The sequence below is a fragment of the Scyliorhinus torazame genome, chromosome 8 (assembly GCF_047496885.1).
Source record: "Scyliorhinus torazame isolate Kashiwa2021f chromosome 8, sScyTor2.1, whole genome shotgun sequence".
NCBI lineage: Eukaryota > Metazoa > Chordata > Chondrichthyes > Carcharhiniformes > Scyliorhinidae > Scyliorhinus > Scyliorhinus torazame.
Window position 1 is genome coordinate 102970600 of NC_092714.1, and position 21682 is coordinate 102992281.

General features: G+C 48.5%; 1 protein-coding gene across 15 annotated transcripts in view; it reads right to left on the reverse strand.

The window, feature by feature from the left end:
• The window catches only part of dmd (dystrophin), a 3042490-nt gene that overhangs the window by 54924 nt on the left and 2965884 nt on the right, over positions 1–21682 (reverse strand). For all 15 annotated transcript variants that reach the window (XM_072513983.1, XM_072513987.1, XM_072513978.1 and 12 more), the window contains 2 exons: positions 8311–8469; positions 1355–1598 (listed from right to left, as the gene is read on the reverse strand). In XM_072513983.1, coding sequence (XP_072370084.1) covers positions 1355–1598; positions 8311–8469 — 403 coding nt within the window. The remainder of the gene's footprint in view (positions 1–1354; positions 1599–8310; positions 8470–21682) is intronic.

Consider the following 21682-nt stretch of genomic DNA (forward strand, 5'->3'; position numbering starts at 1 on the left):
CCACCCTATGCCCCTCATCCACCTCCCTTGGCTCTTTATAGCCCCTATGCCAACCTTTCGCCCCACGGTCCTTTAGAAACCTTCTGTCAATTTTGTGCCAACCCATGCCACCCTCGTAACACCATTCTTTGCCCTTACACTCATCATACCAACTCACCTTGTATGGACAGACCTCTGGACCTATGCCGAGATGAGATAAAATAACCTTCTATAACATAAAGTTCGAAGCGTTTTATTGTCAACATCGCTATATTAAAAAAACACTCCCATTCATAGAAATCTATTTACTACATTTACATTCCTTCAACTAAATAAACAAACATTTAATTCAAGTGTACAACCCCTTTTTAACAAGCATTGGAAATTGTAGACCCACATCGAAGTGTCCAGAACCACTTGTAGTTATCAATGTGTGAAATGGCAAGCACCCTATTTGATAATAGATGATTGTGAAATCAGTCACGCAACACTTTTCCGGCTTCTGTCAGCAGAGTTAAAGGGCAGCACTTTTAACTGCATTGACTGTTTGACAGGTGCTTCTGAGAGCCTTTTGACAGGTATTTTTGACAGTTTGGCAGTTCTGTTAACAGTTTCCATGAGCTTGGCAGGCATGGGTTTATGCATTTCTTACACACATTTATGCCTACTTTTAACAATTTCAAAGGGCACCTGATCTACCCCAACCCCAAAAAGGCTTCTGGCCTCTGACAAAGAGCACTGTACCTCTCCCAAAGGTACCCTGGATCAGAGCCAAAGGGATACCCTAGCTGTCCAAACAAATTCACAAAGTTCAGACTTTCTCTTACCTGATCTAATCTGCACATTTTGTGTTTACACTCCTGGCTTACCAAAATCCCACTTCAGTGGAGGCAGCTGATGATTTAAATGGTCAGCTGCCTGCATGAACCACCTCCACAAAAATGGAAAGTGCCATTTGGGAGGCGTGACTGAAGATTTTCAATCATTTCTGCCATTTTGCCACAACAGAGTCATGATGAAAATCTCAGCCAAATGTATTGGTGCTCCAAAATCGTTGAGCCATGGGGTCGTGGAACAAGCCTTGATGACCTTGCCAATTCACCATTGAGTATCAGAAGTTGCTGTAAGTAGGGGCAAAATACTCTTCCATCTCAAGCTACTGTTTCAGTAGTCACCTCAAACTAAGAGTAGCATTGTCATGTTCCTTACTGCTAGTTCCCTGCTTTCCCCGTGAATTGGGGGATGTTCTTGCACTACTGGAAATTAGAAGAGGAAAATAAAAATATAAAAAAGCAATCAGCCCTGGAAAGCGAGGTTGGTCATTTTCTTTGGTACACCAGACAGGCTGTGCAAACGTAGGCCTTTCTCCTCTCACCTGCTCCAGCAGCTGTCTCAGCCTGTGCAGCTGGGATTCCAATTGCTTGTTGTGATCTTCCAGGATCTGCATCCTGGCCTCAAGGCGACCTTTGTGCTGGCGGAGCAGTTTGGCTTCCGCGATTAGCTCGGCATCCCTGGGACTCTGCGGCGAAATGGGCATCATTTCAGGAGGGGATGGCAAGGGGGACAGTCCTTTGTTGTCATGCTGCTGCTTCAGCCTCTCATACTCAGACTGAAGGTTTCTGAAAACAAGAAGAATATACATTATAGGACCTGCATTTTCTGGGGTTGAGGGCATATTTAATAAAAAAGCTGGTGGGGTTTTGTCCACGGAAAGTTCTTGGTGCGAAACTGATCATTTCCTAATAAGTTGTTTATAAAATGAATGATAGGACACGGAGTAAATGAAGTTTCTTATTGGGGCTTCAACTGAAATTAGCTGGACGACAAACTTTTATTTATTTTTTTAAAAATATGTTTTATTGAAATTTTTTTCCCAAACAACAATTTTTCCCCTCTTACAAAGCAAACGATAACAATACAGAAATTTTTAACAATACACAAGTAACAAAACCCCTTTATCTTTGACCTAAACTAAACTAAACCCCCCCCCCCCTCCCCCCTGGGTTGCTGCTGCTGGTCATCTGTCTTCCCTCTAACGTTCCCCTCGGTAGTCGAGAAATGGCTGCCACCGCCTGGTGAACCCTTGAGCCGATCCTCTCAGGGCAAACTTTATCTGCTCCAGTTTAATGAACCCCGCCATATCATTTACCCAGGTTTGACCCGGGCCTTCACCACCTGCGAAATCACTCCCGTCACTCCCTTCCAATACCCTTCCAGTGCCGGGCATGCCCAAAACATGTGTGTGTGGTTTGCCGGGCTCCCGCCACACCTCCCACATTTGTCCTCCACTCCAAAGAACCTGCTCAATCTTGCTCCCGTTATGTGTGCTCTATGTAGCACCTTAAATTGAATCAGGCTAAGCCTGGCGCATGAGGAAGAGGAATTCACCCTGCTTAGGGCATCAGCCCACATACCCTCCTCTATCTCCTCCCCTAGTTCTTCTTCCCACCTTCCTTTTAGATCGCCCACCGACTCCTCCCCCTCTTCCATCATCTCTCGGTAAATCTCACCTTGCCCTCTCCGACCCACACCCCTGAAAGCACCCTGTCCTGTATCCCCTGTGTCGGGAGCAACGGAAATTCCCTCACCTGTTGTCTAGTAAACGCCCTCACCTGCATATATCTCAAGAAATTTCCCCGGGGCAACTTATACTTTTCCTCCAATGCTCTCAAGCTCGCAAAAGTCCCATCTATAAATAAATCTCCCACCCTCCTAATTCCCAACTGGTACCAGCTCTGAAATCCTCCATCCATTCTTCCTGGGGCAAACCTATGGTTGTTCCTGATTGGGGACCCCACCAGGGCTCCCCGCACCCCTCTCTGATGCCTCCACTGTCCCCAGATATTCAATGTTGCCGCCACCACCGGGTTTGTGGTAAACCTTTTAGGTGAGATCGGTAGCGGCGCCGTCACCAGCGCCTCTAAACTCGTCCCTTTACAGGACTTTCTCTCCAGTCTTTTCCACGCCGCTCCCTCACCCTCCATCATCCATTGACTTATCATTGCCACATTGGCGGCCCAATAGTAATCGCCCAAGTTCGGTAGTGCCAATCCTCCTCTGTAACCCCCTCCTTACTCTCGGAACCTTCCCTGCCCACACGAAGCTCGTGATGCTCCTGTCTATTTTATTAAAAAAGGTCTTGGTGATTAGTATAGGGAGACATTGAAATACAAATAAGAACCTCGGGAGGACCATCATCTTAATTGCTTGCACCCTGCCCGCCAGCGATAGAGGCTGCATGTCCCACCTCTTGAAGTCCTCCTCCATTTGTTCTACCAACCGTGTCAGATTAAGTCTGTGCAAGGTTCCCCAGCTCCGAGCGATCAGAATCCCCAGGTATCGGAAGTTTCTTTCCACTTTCCTTAGAGGCAAGCCTTCTATCTCTCTACTCTGGTCCCCTGGATGTATCACAAATAATTCACTCTTCCCCATGTTTAGCCTATACCCAGAGAAATCCCCGAACCCCCTCAAAATTCGCATAACCTCTATCATCCCCCCCGCTGGGTCCGACATGTATAACAATAGGTCATCCGCGTATAACGAGACTCGGAGTTCTTCTCCCCCTCTAATCACCCCTCTCCATTTACTGGAGTCTCTCAACGCCATGGCCAGAGGTTCAATTGCCAACGCGAACAACAATGGAGACAGCGGGCATCCCTGTCTTGTTCCCCTATATAGTCGGAAATACTCCGATCTATGTCGACCTGTAACTACGCTTGCCGTTGGAGCCCCATAAAGAAGTCTAACCCAGCTAATAAACCCGTTCCCAAACCCAAACCCCCTTAACACTTCCCATAAATACTCCCACTCCACCCTATCAAATGCCTTCTCTGCGTCCATTGCCGCCACTAACTCTGCCTCCCCCTCCACTGGGGGCATCATTATCACCCCTAATAGTCGTCGCACGTTAACATTCAGTTGTCTCCCTTTTACGAACCCTGTCTGGTCTTCGTGCACCACCCCCGGGACACAGTCCTCTATCCTCGATGCCAGTACCTTTGCCAACAATTTGGCGTCCACGTTCAATAATGAAATGGGTCTACAGGACCCGCACTGCAACGGATCTTTATCCCTCTTCAAAATTAATGATATTGTCGCCTCCGACATCGTCGGGGGTAGAGTCCCCCCTTTCCTGGCCTCATTGAACGTCCTCACCATCAACGGGGCCAACAAGTCCACATATTTTCTGTAATACTCCACCGGGAACCCGTCTGGTCCTGGGGCCTTCCCTGCTTGCATGCTTCCCAGTCCCTTAATAACCTCGTCCACCCCAATCGGTGCCCCCAGGCCTACCACCCCCCGCTCCTCCACTTTCGGGAACCTCAATTGGTCCAGGAACTGCCGCATCCCCTCCTCTCCCTCTGGGGGTTGAGACCTATACAGTTCCTCACAGAAGGTCTTGAACACCTCATTTATCTTTCCTGCCCTTCGCACCGTGTCTCCCCTTTCGTCTCTAATTCCTCCTATCTCACTGGCTGCTGCCCTCTTTCGCAATTGATGAGCCAACAGGCGACTAGCCTTTTCCCCATATTCATACCTCCTCCCCTGTGCCTTCCTCCACAGTACCTCCGCCTTTCTGGTGGTCAGAAGGTCAAATTCCGTCTGGAGTCGTCTCCTCTCCCTGTACAATTCCTCCTCCGGGGTCTCTGCAAATTCCCTATCCACCCTTAAAATCTCCCCCAGTAATCTTTCCCTTTCCTTGGCCTCTGTTTTCCTTTTGTGGGCCCCAATGGAGATCAGCTCTCCTCTGACCACCGCTTTTAGTGCTTCCCATACCACTCCCACAGGGACCTCGCCGTCGTCATTGACCTCCAGGTATCTCTCAATATACCCCCGCACTCTTGCACACACTCCCTCATCCGCCATCAGTCCCACATCTGATCGCCAGAGTGTTCTCTGCTCCCTTTCCTCTCCTAATTCCAGGTCCACCCAATGTGGGGCATGATCCGAAACCGCTATGGCTGAGTACTCAGCTTCTTCCACCCTAGAGATCAACGACCTTCCCAAAACAAAAAAATCTATCCGGGAGTACACTTTATGGACATGGGAGAAGAAGGAAAACTCCCTAGCCCTAGGTCTAAGAAATCGCCATGGATCCACTCCCTCCATTTGGTCCATAAACCCCTTAAGTACCTTGGCCGCTGCCGGCCTTCTTCCGGTCCTGGAGCTGGATCTATCTAGCCCCGGGTCCAGCACCGTATTAAAGTCCCCTCCTAAAATCACGTTTCCTACCTCCAGGTCCGGTATACGCCCCAGCATCCGTCTCATAAATCCCGCATCGTCCCAGTTTGGGGCATACACATTAACCAACACGACCTCCATTTCCCTCCAGCCTGCCACTCACCATTATATATCTACCTCCGCTATCTGCTACGATGTTCTTTGCTTCAAATGCTACCCGTTTCCCCACCAAAATGGCCACCCCTCTGTTCTTTGCGTCCAGTCCTGAGTGGAACACCTGTCCCACCCATCCTTTCCTTAGCCTAACTTGGTCCGCCACCTTTAGGTGCGTCTCTTGGAGCATAACCACGTCTGCCCTTAGTCCTTTCAAATGCGCGAGCACTCTGGCCCTTTTTATCGGTCCGTTCAGGCCTCTCACGTTCCACGTGATCAGCCTCACTAGGGGGCTACCTGCCCCCCTCCCGTGTCGACTAGCCATTACCTTCTCTAGGCCAGTCCCACATCCCGCCTCCGCGCTCCCGCTCGCTCCCCCAGCGTCGCACGCCATCCCCGCCCACCCACTCTTTAGCCATTTCCTTTTGGATTTCCGCAGCAGCAACCCAGTTCTCCCCCCCCCCCCCTTCCCCTCCCTCCCCCCCTCCCCGCTAGATCTCTTTCTAGCATGATTGCTCCCCCCATATTACTTCCGTAAGTCAGCTGACTTCAACTGACCCCGGCTACTCCTGCTCACTCCTCGACCCCCCCGTGTGGGGAACTCCCATCCGCCTTACGCCTGTCTTCCCGCCTTATTCTTTCTGGTGCGGGAACATCCCTTTACCTGACCCGCCTCTTATGGCGCAGCTCCCTTTCCCCTCCCCCTCCCCTTCCCCATTCTCCAACAATGTCCCGTCTTTCCCCCCTCACTGGTGCCCACATTTCCCCAATGTCTCCCCCCTTCCCAATTTACTTCTCAATTAACTTCAACCATAACATTAACAATAACATTTCCTGCAGCATCAGTCCCTCAGTTCCGATCCAATTTCTCTTCTTTGATGAAGGTCCATGCTTCCTCCGCCGTCTCGAAATAATGGTGTCTCTCCTGATACGTGACCCATAGTCTTGCCGACTGCAGCATCCCGAACTTCACCTTCCTTTTATGCAACACCTCTTTGGCTCGGTTGAAGCTCGCCCTCCTTCTCACCACCTCCGCACTCCAATCCTGGTATACCCGTATCACTGCATTCTCCCATCTGCTACTCCGCACCTTTTTAGCCCATCTCAGGACCTCTTCTCTATCCTTAAGGCGGTAAAATCGCACGATTATCGCCCTGGGTGGTTCTCCCGCTTTTGGTCTTCTCGCCGGAATCCGATTTGCCCACTCCACCTCCAAGGGGCCCATAGGGGCCTCAGCACCCATCAGTGAGCTCAGCATCGTACTTGCGTACGCTCCACAGTCCACTCTTTCCACACCCTCAGGGAGACCCAGTATCCGAAGGTTCTTCCTTCGTGCTCCATTTTCTAGGGCTTCGATCCTTTCAGTACACTTTTTATGAAGTGCCTCGTGCGTCTGTGTCTTAACCGCCAGGCCCAGGATCTCGTCCTCAATATCTGTCACCTTCTGCTCCACCACGCGGAGCTCTGTCTCCTGGGTCTTTAATGTCTCCTTGAGCCCCTCAATTGCCTGTAGCAACGGGGTCAGCACCTCCCTCTTCAGCAGCTCTACGCACCGTCTCACAATTTCATCCTGCTCAGGCCCTCATGTCGCCTGCGCTTTCTCCGCCGCCATCTTGTACTTCTCTCTTTCTGACCCTTTGGTCGACGATTCCTCGCGCTGCAGCCGCCGCCGCCGTTTTTTTCGTCCTTCATTTGGGGGGGGGACTCCCTTCTCACACACCCCACACCGGGTTGCGTCGTCGAAAAATTCCCCATTGGGGCTCTTAAAAGAGCCCGAAGGTCCGTCGGAGCTGGAGCTGCCGAAGCGTGCGGCTAGCTAGGCATCACCGCAACCGGAAGTCCCTTCAGTGGCCTTGATGAGGTCTTTTCACAGTTGTTCCCTCTGCTGCTAGAATTCACCTTTGATACAGGCCCTCAGGTCAGCTTGCAGCTTTAAGCTTGCCCTTCCCCCGCCTGCATGCTGGAAGAGGCCCTGTTTATCCTGCAGTTGCAGCCAAATCTTTCACTGTTTCTGCCGTGTCTGGCAACCCAGAGACATACCCTTCCTGGGGGACACTGTCGGGGGAATATTGCAGTCTTCTTCCCACACCGGGAAATGTCAAACAAATGCCGTGGGGGCCCTGTAAAACAGCCCAAAAGTCCGTTCCAAGCAGGAGCTGCCGAATATGCGACCTAGCTCTGCATAGCCGCACCCGGAAGTCGACGACAAACTTTTATAACCACAGAAAAATTTCGATGTTTATCAGCACGGTAGCATTGTGGCATTGTGGGGGTAGCACGGTAGCATTGTGGATAGCACAATTGCTTCACAGCTCCAGGGTCCCAGGTTCGATTCCGGCTTGGGTCACTGTCTGTGCGGAGTCTGCACATCCTCCCCGTGTGTGCATGGGTTTCCTCCGGGTGCTCCGGTTTCCTCCCACAGTCCAAAGATGTGCAGGTTAGGTGGATTGGCCATGATAAATTGCCCTTAGTGTCCAAAATTGCCCTTAGTGTTGCGTGGGGTTGCTGGGTTATGGGGATAGGGTGGAGGTGTTGACCTTGGGTAGGGTGCTCTTTCCAAGAGCCGGTGCGGACTCGATGGGCCGAATGGCCTCCTTCTGCACTGTAAATTCTATGATAATCTATGATTTAGGGCTGGAAAATGAAATTTGAAAGTATGTTCCTAGATTTAAGCGTGGAAAGGTTTAACTCATATTTGTATCAGTGCTGGCATGTTAATGTTGTAAAGCCAGCCACCAGAGATGCTGCTGGGACATGGGCGGAAACATGAGCTACCTGCTGACCTGGAATTGGAAGGAGCATTTTCAAAGTGGAAGTGACAAAATAAACTGGCCAACGTCAATATTTTATGGAGCCATATCAATCCTTACTGGATTGATATTAAGTGGTTTTTCGAAATGAGATGTGACAGGTGAAGTTTTGGGGTGGAATCCATTCTATTAAGAGGTGAGGCATATCAGTCCAGACTGAATTTGATGGTATTTATTCACGTCTAACCTGTTTTCATCTTCCAGGTCAGCTAGAATTCTTTCCAATTCTCCTCTTTCTTCACTCTCCAATGAAATGAGAATTTGAGCAGGGCTCCGAGGCTGGCTCAATGGCGACTCCTGGTTCAGACTCTGACAGTAGTGCTGAATCAGCAGATGTTCATCATCTCTGCAAAACATTGCAAGCAAAATACGTTATGTTTTTTTGTGACACTTGTTTTCACAACTACACCATAGTAAAGAAGCTAGTCCAGATTTGTTGATTATCATTCAAAGTTAGGAATAAAAGGAAATTGTTTTACAATTTATATATGGTAAAGTTATAACATTTGACTTTCACTGCTGTTCCTCTTTTCTTTATGACATGTTGGGCAGGACTTTTAAAAAATCTTTCTTTTGCCACATTATCATCATACAAACAACAAAAGAAAAACAAAAACGGCAAAAACAACCCCACCAATATACAGCCTGAAACATCGGCTCGAAAATTCAGAAAACAAGTTTTTAAAAACCCAGAAAAAACAAACCAAATCCCTCCCCGCTTAGTGTTCAATGGCAACAAGTTCCCGAAAGTGCATGATAAACAAACTCCATGAATTGGAGAACCCTTCCTTCACCCCACCCCCCCCGAACTCAAATTTCACCTTCTCCAGGGTCAAGAATTCCAGCAGGTCCCCACGCCATGCCGAGGCACAGGGAGGAGAAGCTGACTTCCACCCCAGCAGGACCCGCCTATGAGCAATCAGCAAAGTGAAGGCTAAAATGTCTGCCCCTGTATCCGCCTGCAATTTGGGCCGGTCCGACACCCCAAAAATGGCCTCTGGGGACCTGGCTGCAAGTCCACATGCAACACCCCGAGATGATATTAAAAGCCTCCCTCCAATACCTTTCCAGCTTCGGGCAGGAGTAAAACATATGTATAGGTCCCTCCCACACCGTTCGCAGACATCCTTCACCTCCTCAAAGAGTCGGCTCATCCTCGCTTTCGTGAGGTGCGCCCTCTACATGACCTTCAATTGTATCAGCCTCGACCTCGCGCAGGAGGTTGAGGCGTTCACCCTTCGCAGCACCTCGCACCACAACCCTCTTCCATTACCTCCCCCAGCTCTTCCTCACACTTGGCCGTAATCCCCACCATTGATAGCCAAAAACTTCCTATAGATCGCCGACACCACCCCCCTCTCCAACGGCCCAGCTGACAGTATCACCTCCAACAACGAGGCAGCGTTATAGGGAAGGTCGGAAATTCCTTCCTTGCAAAGTCTTGAACTTGCAGGTACCTGAACCCTTCTTCCTATGCCAACTCGTATTTTTCCCCCAACTCTGCCAGGAACAGATCTTTCATTACCTTAATCCCTCTCTCCTCCCATCTCTGAAACTTTGCATCCAGTCTCCCCGGCCCGAACCTATGGTTACCCCTAATTGGCATCTCCACTGATCCAGCCCCCAGCTTAAAGTGCTGTCTAAATTGCCTCCAGATCTTAAACGTTGCCACCACCACCATACTCCCAAAATACTTGCCTGGAGCCATTGGGAGCAGCGCCACTGCTAACCCTGACCCCCTGCATGAGCCCTCTTCCATCTTGACCCACCGGGACTCTCTCCCCCTCCTTGCCAATCGGCCTTCACCCTCCCCACCAAACTTTTAAAATTATCCCTAGTGTCCCCCCCCCCAGTCATGTACCACCTCCAGAATACCTGAAGTGGGTTGTCACCCTATGAAATGTCAGTCCACCCCCCCCCCCCCCCCCCCACCCCCCGCCTGGCTGGGACACCATAAAATACTCACTCTTCTCTACGTCTAATGGTTGGGTGGGATTTAACATTGTTCACGCTGACGGGAAATTCCGGTCCCACGCCGGCGCACAGGTTTCCCAACAATGAGGGGTGCTGTCACCGGGAAAGTCCATTGACAATGGCGGGGTCGATAAATCCCACCGGTGGGCTGCTTCCACCGCTGAAAAACACGCGGACGGGTGGTCGGTAAATCCTGCCCGTGGTATGCCACCATACCTCCCAAAATACAGTGGGGCATACTCCTTCCATTGACTGAGTATAGTAGCATTATGGTTACACAACTGAAATGAATGTGCACACTGTAAGCCACAAAGCCCTGACAACATCTGAAAAGTGATGCTGAAAACTCATGCCCCAGCTACAACACTGGCATTTGCCCAAGAAAGTGGAAAATTGTCCAGCTATCCCAGGTGACAAGAAGCAAGACAAATTCAATCTGGCCAGTTACCCTTCGATCAGTCGAATCTCAATCATCAGCAAAATTATGAAAGTGTTTTTGACAGTGCTATCAAGCAGCACTTACTTTGCAATTACTGTTCACAAATGCCCAGTTTGAGTTCTGCCAGGGTCACTCAGCTCCTGACCTCATTACATTTTGTTCCAAACATGAGAGTGACTGCCCTTGACATCAAGGCAACAATTAACCAAGTGTGGCTTAAGGAGCCCTAGCTAAATTGAAGTCAATGGGAATTGAGGGGAATACACTCCACTGTTTGAAGTCATACCAAGCACAATGGAAGATGACTGTGGCTGTTGGAGGTTGATTATCTCAGTCCCAGGACATCACTGCAGGAGTTCCTCAGGGAAGTGTCCGGCCTAATCTTCATCAGCTGCTTCATCAATGAACTTTCCTCCAATAAAATATCAGAATGGGGATGTTTGCATTACCATTTGTGACTTCTCAGATAATGAAAGTCTTTTCTCACATGCTTTTCTCACCTGGACAACATTCAGGCTTGAGCTGATCAGTGGCAAATAACATTCGCATCACACAAGGTAATGAAGATCTCCAATAAGAGAGAGTCCACCCTCTTCCCTATGGCATTCAACATCTAAGGGATTACCATTGACAGAAAATTAACTGGACAAGTCTCATCAATAATGTGGCTACAAGAGCAGGTTAGAAGCTGGATATTCTGCAATGAGTGAATCACCTCACAAATCTGCAAAGCTTGTCTGCCATCTAGAAGGCACATGACAGGACTGGCATGGAATCATCTCCACTGGCCTAGATGAATTTGGCTCCAATGCTCAATATCATCCAGCACAAAATAGCCCACTTGATTGGCACAGCATTTATTATCTCAAACATTCACTTCCCCCACCACTTGGCTGCAGTGTGTACCGTGTACAAGATGCACTGCACCATCTCGCCAAGCCTCCTTGGACATCACCTTCTCAACCTGTGAACTCTACCACCTAGAATGACAAGGGTATCTGGTGTATGGGAATACTATGGGCGGGATTCTCCTTTCGGCAATAGGAGAATTCCCGTTTGCACCGAAATTGGGGGTGGTGCCGCTTTTGCGGTGCTCCCTACCCTCAGAAAAGGTGTACCTGGGGAGTATGGCCCACGGACGGCCTCAGAACGTCACCAGAGGCCCTCCCCCGATGGGCCGGGTTCCCGACGGCATGGGTCACTCATGCTATTTTTTTTCATGGACCCTGTGTGGCAGCTGCGGACTGAGTCCAGTGCCGCCAGTCGGGGTGGGGGGGGGTTGGGGGTCGTCACGCGGGCATGGGGGGCTTTGGCGGCAGCACCGGTTGGGAGTGGTCCGGGGATGGCGAAGGGGGTTACTGGTGGACAGTATGTGGCAGGCCGGGTCCACGCACGATCGCTGCCAGGTTGCATAGCGCGGCACCGCAGGCCGCCGGCGTGCACATATGCAGCCACGGACCCAGCAATTCTCCAGCTGTATCCGCAGGTAAAGCCGGCGGTTTTACTCTGCGTGGCTGCTAGCCCCCCCCACCGGATGGACGATCAATGCAGCCTTTACGCCGTTTTACTTTGGTTTTAAACGCCACTGTTCTCACACCGGCATCAGCACTTAGTCTGCAAATTAGAGAATCCAGCCCTATGTCTTTCAAGTTCTCAAACAAGTCACCACCTGACTTAGAAACATATCATTGTCCCTTCATCAATGCTGGGTCAAAATCTTCCAACTCCCCAAAGAACAACACTGTGGAAGTATCTGCATCACAAGGGCTGCTGCAGTTTAAGAATGTGGCTCACTATTGTCTCCCAAGATAATTGAGAAATCAAAAAGCTGGCCAGCGATGCATACATCCCATCCACCTCCTCTTTTGACTGTGGATCTGCTCCAGAGACAACCTCTTCAAAACACTGAGCACATCACTCTGTGATTTTCACATGATGCTGGGTAGAAAACAATGATACTGATTGGCTGCCATTGCCTGCTTTACACACTGATTTGATTTGTTCATGTCTATTGTGACAGAAATGAAAATGATTCGGCATCTAAAATGGGGGCTGCTATTCAACTAACGCTGCTCGCAAAAGTTGAAGTTCACCTTCATATCTCTATGATTAGCCATCTCATCTGAAAACGATATTTGTTAAAGTGGTTAGATTTAATATTCAAACATGATTTGAGAAACTTACAAAGAAATCATGCCTTTGGTTCCACCTTTTACTGGAATGCAAGAGGTCCAAATTAGAGACAGCAGCTACGCTGGTGATGTACATATTTTTAAAAGGTGTTATAATACATTACAGAATCTTTGCAATTAGTGTTTGACAAAATAGAAATAGTCATCTTAATGATTTTCATACTGGCCTGAGAAATGCCACTGAATTGTAAAAATATACTGCAGGTTACAGTATATGTCAGCAACTTAATGGAACGGCTTACTATGGTGTGTTCAACCCACACCTTCACTGCCAGGGCAGTAATCTGGTAGAGTGAATCTCTTTCTGCCAATTTTCATCTAATTGATTTCAACCCAGCCAGTGCATTTCCCATTTAAAACATGGTAATTCAATACACAAATCAACATCAGTTGTGACACCATCATTGGAAGCATGAGCTGATATCTGTTGTCACTGAGTTAGTTTAGTAAACCTGAAAAGCTCCCATTTAAGCCAATACACTTCTTGTCTGCCAAGCTGAATTCGTCATTGCTCTCACCACCATTGTTCACCAGTCAGACACGAGATGGAAAGGCAGAATTGCTCTCTGGACGCAATCTTAAAAATATATCCTAATACATCTATAACAAAGCGGTATTTTTCTGCACACATAGGACACAGCATGAAAATACTGCATAATTGTCATTCCATATACCGACATTCTAGTCACAACACTTCATGCATTTACCTTTAAACTAGTTCTCAATAAAATCTCCCGCTATCGCATTGCAAACGATGCATATTGCGACATTAAGATTAGTCACAAGATTGGACTGGATTATCAATAATCACAAATCTCAACACTCTTGCTTGACTTGGTTAGTCTAATGATTAAATGTGATACTGAGAAAAGCAGCAAGGCAATTTAAACCTTCTAAGCCTGTAATTTACTGGCGTCCTGTTCCAAATGACAACCCAAATTTGAACCCCTTTTATCTCTCATTGAGTGCCACAGGGGTATTATTTCACAACACTGTTGCCATCCAATATCTCGCTCAAAATGTAATGAGTACGGCAGTTAAATCCAAACATGCTTTCTACCAATAGCCACACTAATGCCTTTTCTGTAGGGGCCACTGGATAGCCATCATCGATTGATAACCCTGGCTGATTTATAGCTCATGGGTACTCGGTCTAACTGGAACTACTACTTTGCATTTATAGTAATGTAGTAAAATATCTCAAGGCCCTTAGCATGTTGACTTCTGATCTAGCCCAGATTAGGCGAACACAGTTCAGACAGAGAATTAAAAGCGGAGACAAAAAGGTACATTTGCTGAATTTATAAACAACTCCGAGTGGTCTCATCTGCTTTGTTATTTCTAGGCTTGACTATTCCAACATCCTGACCAGCCTCCTACTTTCTACCGCCCGCTTCAAACTCAGCTCATCGAGAACACTGCTGCCCATGACCGAAGTCGCACCAAGTTCTATTTGTTCATCACCCCCTCAGCAACTTAATGCTAAAGATTTCATGCTGGTTTTCGAATCCCTCCGATCTCGATGCTCCACTGGTGCCTTCAGTGGTCAAGGCCCTAAAGCTCACAAATTCCCACCCTGCACCTCACGGCCTGGCCTCTCTGTCCTCCTTTTAAGATGCTCCCCAAAACGTATTTAATTGACCACGCCTTTGGTCATCTGGCCTAATATTTCCTTACATGGCTTGGTGTCAAATTTTGCTTTAAAATGTTCCAATAAAATATTGTGGGGGAGTTAAATCTGTTCATGATACCATCTAAAGACAAGCTGTTTTCTGTATCATCAATCACATATTAATGAAGGGAAACGGTGAATATCAGCCTGCTAAATCATGAAACATCACATCAGTCATCAAAAGCTGGTTGGTCTGAGCCGCACTTGTGCAGATCTGTCTTCACTGTGATCCAAACTTTGAATGTAAGCCTGGAATCACTCAGAACTTCGTATACACTTACCAATAACTGGACCTAGAAAAGTATCTGCACCAAGCTGGGGTGAGGTGCCTGCCTGTGGTATTATCATAACTATCAGCATTGCAAGGGTAATGTAGTGTCGAGAGTAGCCACTAGAGGGAGCTACAGACACAACTATATAAGGCAGTGATTCTCGACCTTAGGGAGGAGTGTATGCAGGAGATAATCTCATGGCTTTGTTTAAATTAAAGCTACCTTGTGGTCTTTGTGAACACTATGCCAACCATCCTGAAATAAACAGCACACAAAACACCACACCAGTTCCTTCTTTTGACTGGAGAATGTCATGTGGCACAGTGGCAGCATAACAATGGAAGGAGGGATAGTAACAAAACAAAATTAATTTTATAACTGGGTGAAGGGTACAGTCAACACATGCATTCTATGTGCTAATTAAATTTAGAAAGAACGACTTCCGGTAACGGCGGGCGGGAGGCGGCCGCACAATGGAGGGCTCCCGTTCGGCAACTACATTTTCGGGGCTTTAAGCCCAGTCTCAGGGTCCAAGGAGGCGGCAGAAGCAGGGAGAAGGCACGGAGGAGGCACAGTGAAGACACAGGAGGAAAAAAAGAACAAAGAAAAATGTCGAGGGTGAGCAAGAAAACGGCCGGAAAAAAAACAGCTGAAGGTCCGTTGGGGAGTGGAAAGGTCACCGTGGGGTCACCAAGGAAAATGGAGGCTGGAGCACCAGGGAAGGCCGCACTGCTTACGGCTGAAGAAATAACTAAGGTGATGGCTGCGGAATTTGAAAAGCAGTTGGCGCAGATTGCGAAATGCATGGAGACGGTGAGGAAGGAGATGAGGGAGGTTTTGAGTGTGCTGGTGGAGGAGGCGGTTTCCCCGGTGAGGACGGAGGTGGCGAGCGCAGTGGCGGAGGTGCGAGAGCAAGGGGAGGCGCTGAAGGAAGTGGAGGAGACATTATTGCAGCACGGTGATCAACTTGCCTCGATGGGGAAAGAGATGCAGAAGGTGATGGATACTAACAAGGATCTGCGTGGAAAAATGGAAGACCTGGAAAACAGATCCAGGCGACAGAATTTGAGGATTGTGGGGCTACCCGAAGGACTTGAAGGACCGAAGCCGACTGAGTATTTTGCCGCGATGTTGGCAAAACTATTGGGGGAGGGGGAGGATCCCTCCCGATATGAACTGGATCGGGCTCATCGGTCGTGGAGGCCTGTACCAAAGGCGAGTGAGCCACCAAGGGCAGTGACTCTGTGCTTCCATAGGTACAGTGTGAAGGAGAACGTCCTGAGCTGGGCCAAGCAGAAGTGGGTGGTGCACTGGGCTGGAGCTGGTATACGTGTATACCAGGACTTTACGGTGGAGCTGGCAAGGAGGCGGGCTGCCTTCAACTGGGTGAGGAGGGCATTGTACATTAGCACGGTGCGGTGCGGCATTGTATATCCAGCGAAGCTGAGGGTGACTTACAAGCTCAGGGACTTTTATTTTGGAACGGCGGAAGCAGCGGAGGAGTTTGCAAAAGCAGAAGGACTGTGGCAGAACTGACAAATTGAGGAATGGCCATGTGCCGATGTAACCTCATGACTGTATTTTCTTCTTTTTGTATCACTGCGCGCGGGTGTAGAGACTAAAGGAGCCAATGTGGTATATATTTGGACAAGGGAAGGGACTTTCACTCGAAATGAGGGTTCTTTGGGGTGTAGGTGGATATGCGGGGTTTGTGTGCTAAAAGGGGATCTTTGGGCTTTCCTAGGGCCGGGCAAGTGGGAAAGGGACCCGGGCGGGGGCCTCCACGCTGGCCAGTTTAAGCCACGGGAGTGAGGTGGGGGGGTGGGGTGAGGGGCTGCGGCCATCGGAGCCTGGCAGAACAGGGTCCGAGTGGTCTAGCCGGGGTGGAAAGTTGGGGGGAAGGAACCGAGGTTGGGAGGAGGAGTTTTACAAGAGGCAGTGGACGGGACGGGGGGCAGGGGGGGGAGCTGTGTAAGGTTAAGGGTGACTACGGGTAATCCGATTACTTTTTGTCATTTGTTTATGTAAACATGTGGGTTGAGGTTTGGGGGTTGGTGGGTAGATGGGATCATTGTTATTATGGGGACTGACATATCTTGCTGATTATTGTTGATGGATGTAAATGTGGGAGTAAATGTGAAAAAGGAGAATTAAAAAAAAAAATTTAAAACATTTTTTTTTAGAAAGAACATGTATGCATTATTACACACATGAGAAAACAGTAAAGTCATTTTCTAATATCAAGCTGTATGGAACCTTTGTTAGGCCACACTTGGAGTACAGTGTTCAATTCTGGTCGCCACACTACCAGAAGGATGTGGAGGCTTTAGAGAGGGTGCAGAAGAGATTTACCGGGATGTTGCCTGGTATTAGCTATGAGGAAAGGTTGAAAAACTTGGTTTGTTCTCACTGGAACAAAGGAGGTTGAGGGGCGACCTGATAGAGGTCTACAAAATTATGAGACGCACAGGCAGAGTGGATAGTCAGAGACTTTTTCCAAGGGTAGAGGGGTCAATTACTAGGGAGCATAGGTTTAAGGTGCGAGGGGTAAGGTTTAGGGGAGATGTACGAGGCAAGTTTTTTTACGCAGAGGGTAGTGGGTGCCTGGAACTCGCTGCCGGAGGAGGTAGTGCAAGCAGGGACGATAGTGACGTTTAAGGGGCATCTTGACAAATACATGAATAGGATGGGAATAGAGGGATACGGACCCAGGAAATGTAGAAGATTTGTTTCGACGGGCAGCATGGTCGGCACGGGCTTGGAAGGCCGAAGGGCCTGTTCCTGCGCTGTACTTTTCTTTGTTCTTTGTTCAAGCCACAAATTGGGAACTGAATATTAGAAATTAGGCTGCATACACTGTATGATTTTCTAACCATTAAAAGGTGTACAGGTTAGCTGGATTGGTCACGCTAAATTGCCACTCAGTGTCCAAAAGGTTGGATGGGGTTAATAATAATAATTTTTATTGTCACAAGTAGGCTTACATTAACACTGCAATGAAATTACTATGAAAATCCCCAGGAGCCACACTTCGGCGCCTGTTCCGGTACACAGAGGGAGAATTCAGGATGTCTAATTCACCTAACAGCACGTCTTTCGGGACTTGTGGGAGGAAACCGGAGCACCCGGAGGAAACCCACGCAGACACAGGGAGAGTGTGCAGTCTCCACGCAGACAGTGACCCAAGCCGGGAATTGAACCGGGGACCCTGGACTGTGAAGCAACAGCGCTACCCACTGTGCTACCATTATGGGGTTAGAGTGGGGGTGTGGGCAGCGGTGGGGTGTTCTTTCGGAGGGTTGATGCAGACTCAATGGGCCGACTGGCCTCCTTCTGCACTGCAGGGATTCGAAGAAAAGCTTCTGAAACCAAACTCTTTTATTAATTAGTATCGGCCCCCCCCCCCCCTCCTCCTCTCCCCAGAGCCCTGCTATCAAAGCCCGAGTGAACACCTAGCTCACCCAATTCTTATGGAGCCCATTCTGGTCCCTCACCCAGAGGTGGGTCTCCTGCAAAAGCACCACATCAGCTCTTGAACTCTTCCAATGACAGAAACGTCTTGCTCCCTTCACTGGGACTCCCAAACCCTGCACATCCTACGTAACCAATCGAATCAGGGGTCTCTCACCCCCCTCCCCTTCAAGTCAGCCATTTCTACTGCGAGGGGTTCTCCCCTCCATGCCCCATGTTTCTGAAACCAGAATCCACTCAAGATGACCGCCAGCCCACCCAACAGATGGAACAACGAACAACCAACCCCCAGTCACTGTCAGAACTCTACCCCCTCTCCCTCCCTTATCCCAGAAATCCCCTAGCCACTTCCTCTCAAACCAACACCGCTCTCCTGATCCTCTTCCTCCCACCATTCACACCTTCTAGGCTCATCAAAACTTGCCTAAAGAGGTCCAGCAAGCTGCAGCCCCTCTCCCATTCACTCGCCAACCTCTGTCTGCCAGCGAGGTAACTACCCTCTGCCAGAGCCCACATCACCCAAATAAACAACTACAGAAAGAAACCAAAACCCACACCCAAGAGGTAAAACTAATGCACCCCCCTCCTTCGACCCTAAATCTACTCAACACCCGTTCCCTGCCACCCAGCCAAATTCTCCCTCCGAACCACAAACACCCAAACAAAAAGAAAAAGCTCCAAACAAAACACACCAATTTCAAATAACAATAACTCTTTTACAAAAAAGAAAAAGGGAGGTGAACAAAGGAAAAATAAGGAAAAAGGTATCTTTACAACTACATCCCCATACAAATCCATCCTACTCACCAGCAAAGTCCCTTACAAACACCCTCAGTACATTCCAAGTCCTTGAGCCTTAATATAAGCCTCTATTTCCTCCTCTGTCTCGAAGAAATGGTCCTTTGCATTATACATAACCCTGAGCCTCGCTGGGTACACCATACCAAACCGCTCACCACTCTTGAAAAGTGCTGACTTCGACTTGTTAAAAGCCACCCACCTCCTTTCTCTTTCATCCGTGACACCTTGGTAAGATTGAATACTGCTGCCTTCCCACCGAACCTCTCGATTCTCCTTATCCCAAGTCAGGACCCTCTCCTTCGTCCAATAGCTGTGAAAACATCCTATCGCTGCTCGTGGTGGTTCATTCACCCATGGTTTCGCCCGGAATGGGCCCGATATAGCTCAATGGAGGCAGGTGGGACCTGATCTTCCTCCCCCATCGACTTCATAAACATTTGGCTCAAAATATTCAGTCAGCCTCAGACCCTCCATCCCTTCAGGCAACTCCACGATCCTAGAATCCTGGAGTCTCTGCTGCCTGGATCTATTCTCCAGGTCCTAGACTTTAGCTCTCAGACCCTTGTTCCTTTCCTCCACAGCTCAGCATCCAGCGAGGACAACTGATCATTATGGTGTGACGATGTCTCCTCCACCCTCTTCAACACCTTAGCATGCTCCCACACGGTCTCCGAGGTCCTTCCCAATACCTCCTTTATTGGGAACAATGTGTCATAGGGCAGCACGGTAGCACAGTGGTTAGCAATGTTGCTTCACAGCTCCAGGGTCCCAAATTCAATTCCCAGCTTGGGTCTCTGTCTGTGCGGACTCTGCACGTTCTCCCCGTGTCTACGTGGGTTTCCTCCGGGTGCTCGGGTTTCCTCCCACTGTCCAAAGATGCGCAGGTCAGGTGGACTGGCCAAAGTAAATGCCCTTGGTGTCCAAAAAAAAGGTTTGCTGGGGTTACTTGGTTGAGGGGATAGGGTGGCGGTGTGGGTTTAGATGGGGTGCTCGTTCCAAGGGCTGGTGTCCACTTGATGGGCCGAATCATCTCCTTCGGCACTGTAAATTCTATGATCCACCGACGTTTTGAGGGTCTCCAGAATCTCCTTCCCTTGCCTCTCAAAATGCATGCCAATCTGCTGTTCAAATTTGACAGCCATGACCTCCGTCAATGTGTAATAGGTGTGGCCCCAACCAATGAGCTTTCCCCCACCATTTTCGATCCCACAGGACTTCGCACCTTGCTCAGTTCCTCAGAAGGCTACCAGTCATACCATTCTTCCCAATATTTTTTTTTGCGCCTTTTGACATCCTCCATAAAAGAGTCTCAAATCTGTCCACCAGTTACACCCCCGCCCCAAAGGAACCGGGTAAAAAGGACCAAAAACCCAGGATTCTAGTGGGAACTACCTTATGTGTGACCTACTTCTTCATGTCGCCACCGTAAGTCCCTACAACTCTTTGTAATTTCAACCCCACATTCCTGCCTACTTCCGATAGCCTTCCACCCTCTTGTTAATTAAGAATCCATCGAGGTCAGCCTTAAAAATATTCAATGACTCTGCTTTCATTGTCCTTTGAGGAAGAGAGTTCCGGAGATCACAACCCTCTCAGCAAAACGATTTCTCCACATCTCTGCCCTAAATGAGCGACCAACTTACCTTTTACTCTTCTAAACAATGTGCCATTCTTCTAAACATGTGTCATAGCAATGAGAAGAGATTGAATAAAGTGGTATTGTTCTCCCTAGAGACTGGAGGCCAAGGGGCGACCTGATAAACGTTTATAAAATTATTAGGGGTATAGATAGGGTGAACAGTTGGAGTTTTTTTCCCAGGGCGGAAATGACAAATACAAGGGGGCACAGATTCAAGGTGAGGGGGGGGGGGGGGGGTTCAGAGCTGATGGCGGGGCAAGGTTTATTTTACACAGAGGGTGGTTGTGACCTGGAATGCACTGTCAAGTGAGGTAGTTGAGGCAGCTATGTTAGCGACCTTTAAGACTTATCTGGATAGGCACATGAACAGACGGGGTATAGATGGATCCAGGAGGGTGGTCTAGATAGGACACGTGATTGGCGCAGGCTTGGAGGGCCGAAGGGTCTGTTCCTGTGCTGTATTTTTCTTTGTTCTCAACTCTAGTGAATACAAACGTAACCTTTCCAACCTTTCCTCATAAGACAACCCACTATTGTTATGGGCCAGGGTTTAGAAAACTCCAAAGTATATCATGGAGTTTACCTGACCTACAACTGTTTATTGATTTTGGTTACGAGGAGCACAAGGGTCTGTCTTTCAGGTGTTATTCAACAGAGGCCTTAAGCACTTTTAATCAAAAAGTTTATTCTGCGAATTTAGTTAACATTTTTATAAACACACACAGTAGGCATTTTTATCAACTACAAACATAAATACCCCACACAACTACAATACTCTATCTCTAGCCCTTAATAAATTTCCCCCTTAAACTGTTCCAATTTAATAACAAGATCCCATGAGCCACAGCCCAGCTCCACCTACACAACATCACTGAAGCTATGTGATAAGACAAAACATTTCTTCAAGGGACACTCTCATGACACCACCCATTCCTGGTATGAATCTAGTAAACCTTCTCTGAACTGCTTCTCACACAATTAACTCTTTCCTTAAATAAGGAGACCGATACTGTACACAATGCTCCAGATGGTCTCACCAGTGCCCTGTACAACTGAAGCATTAACTCCTTCACTTTTGTAATCAAATCCCTCACAATAA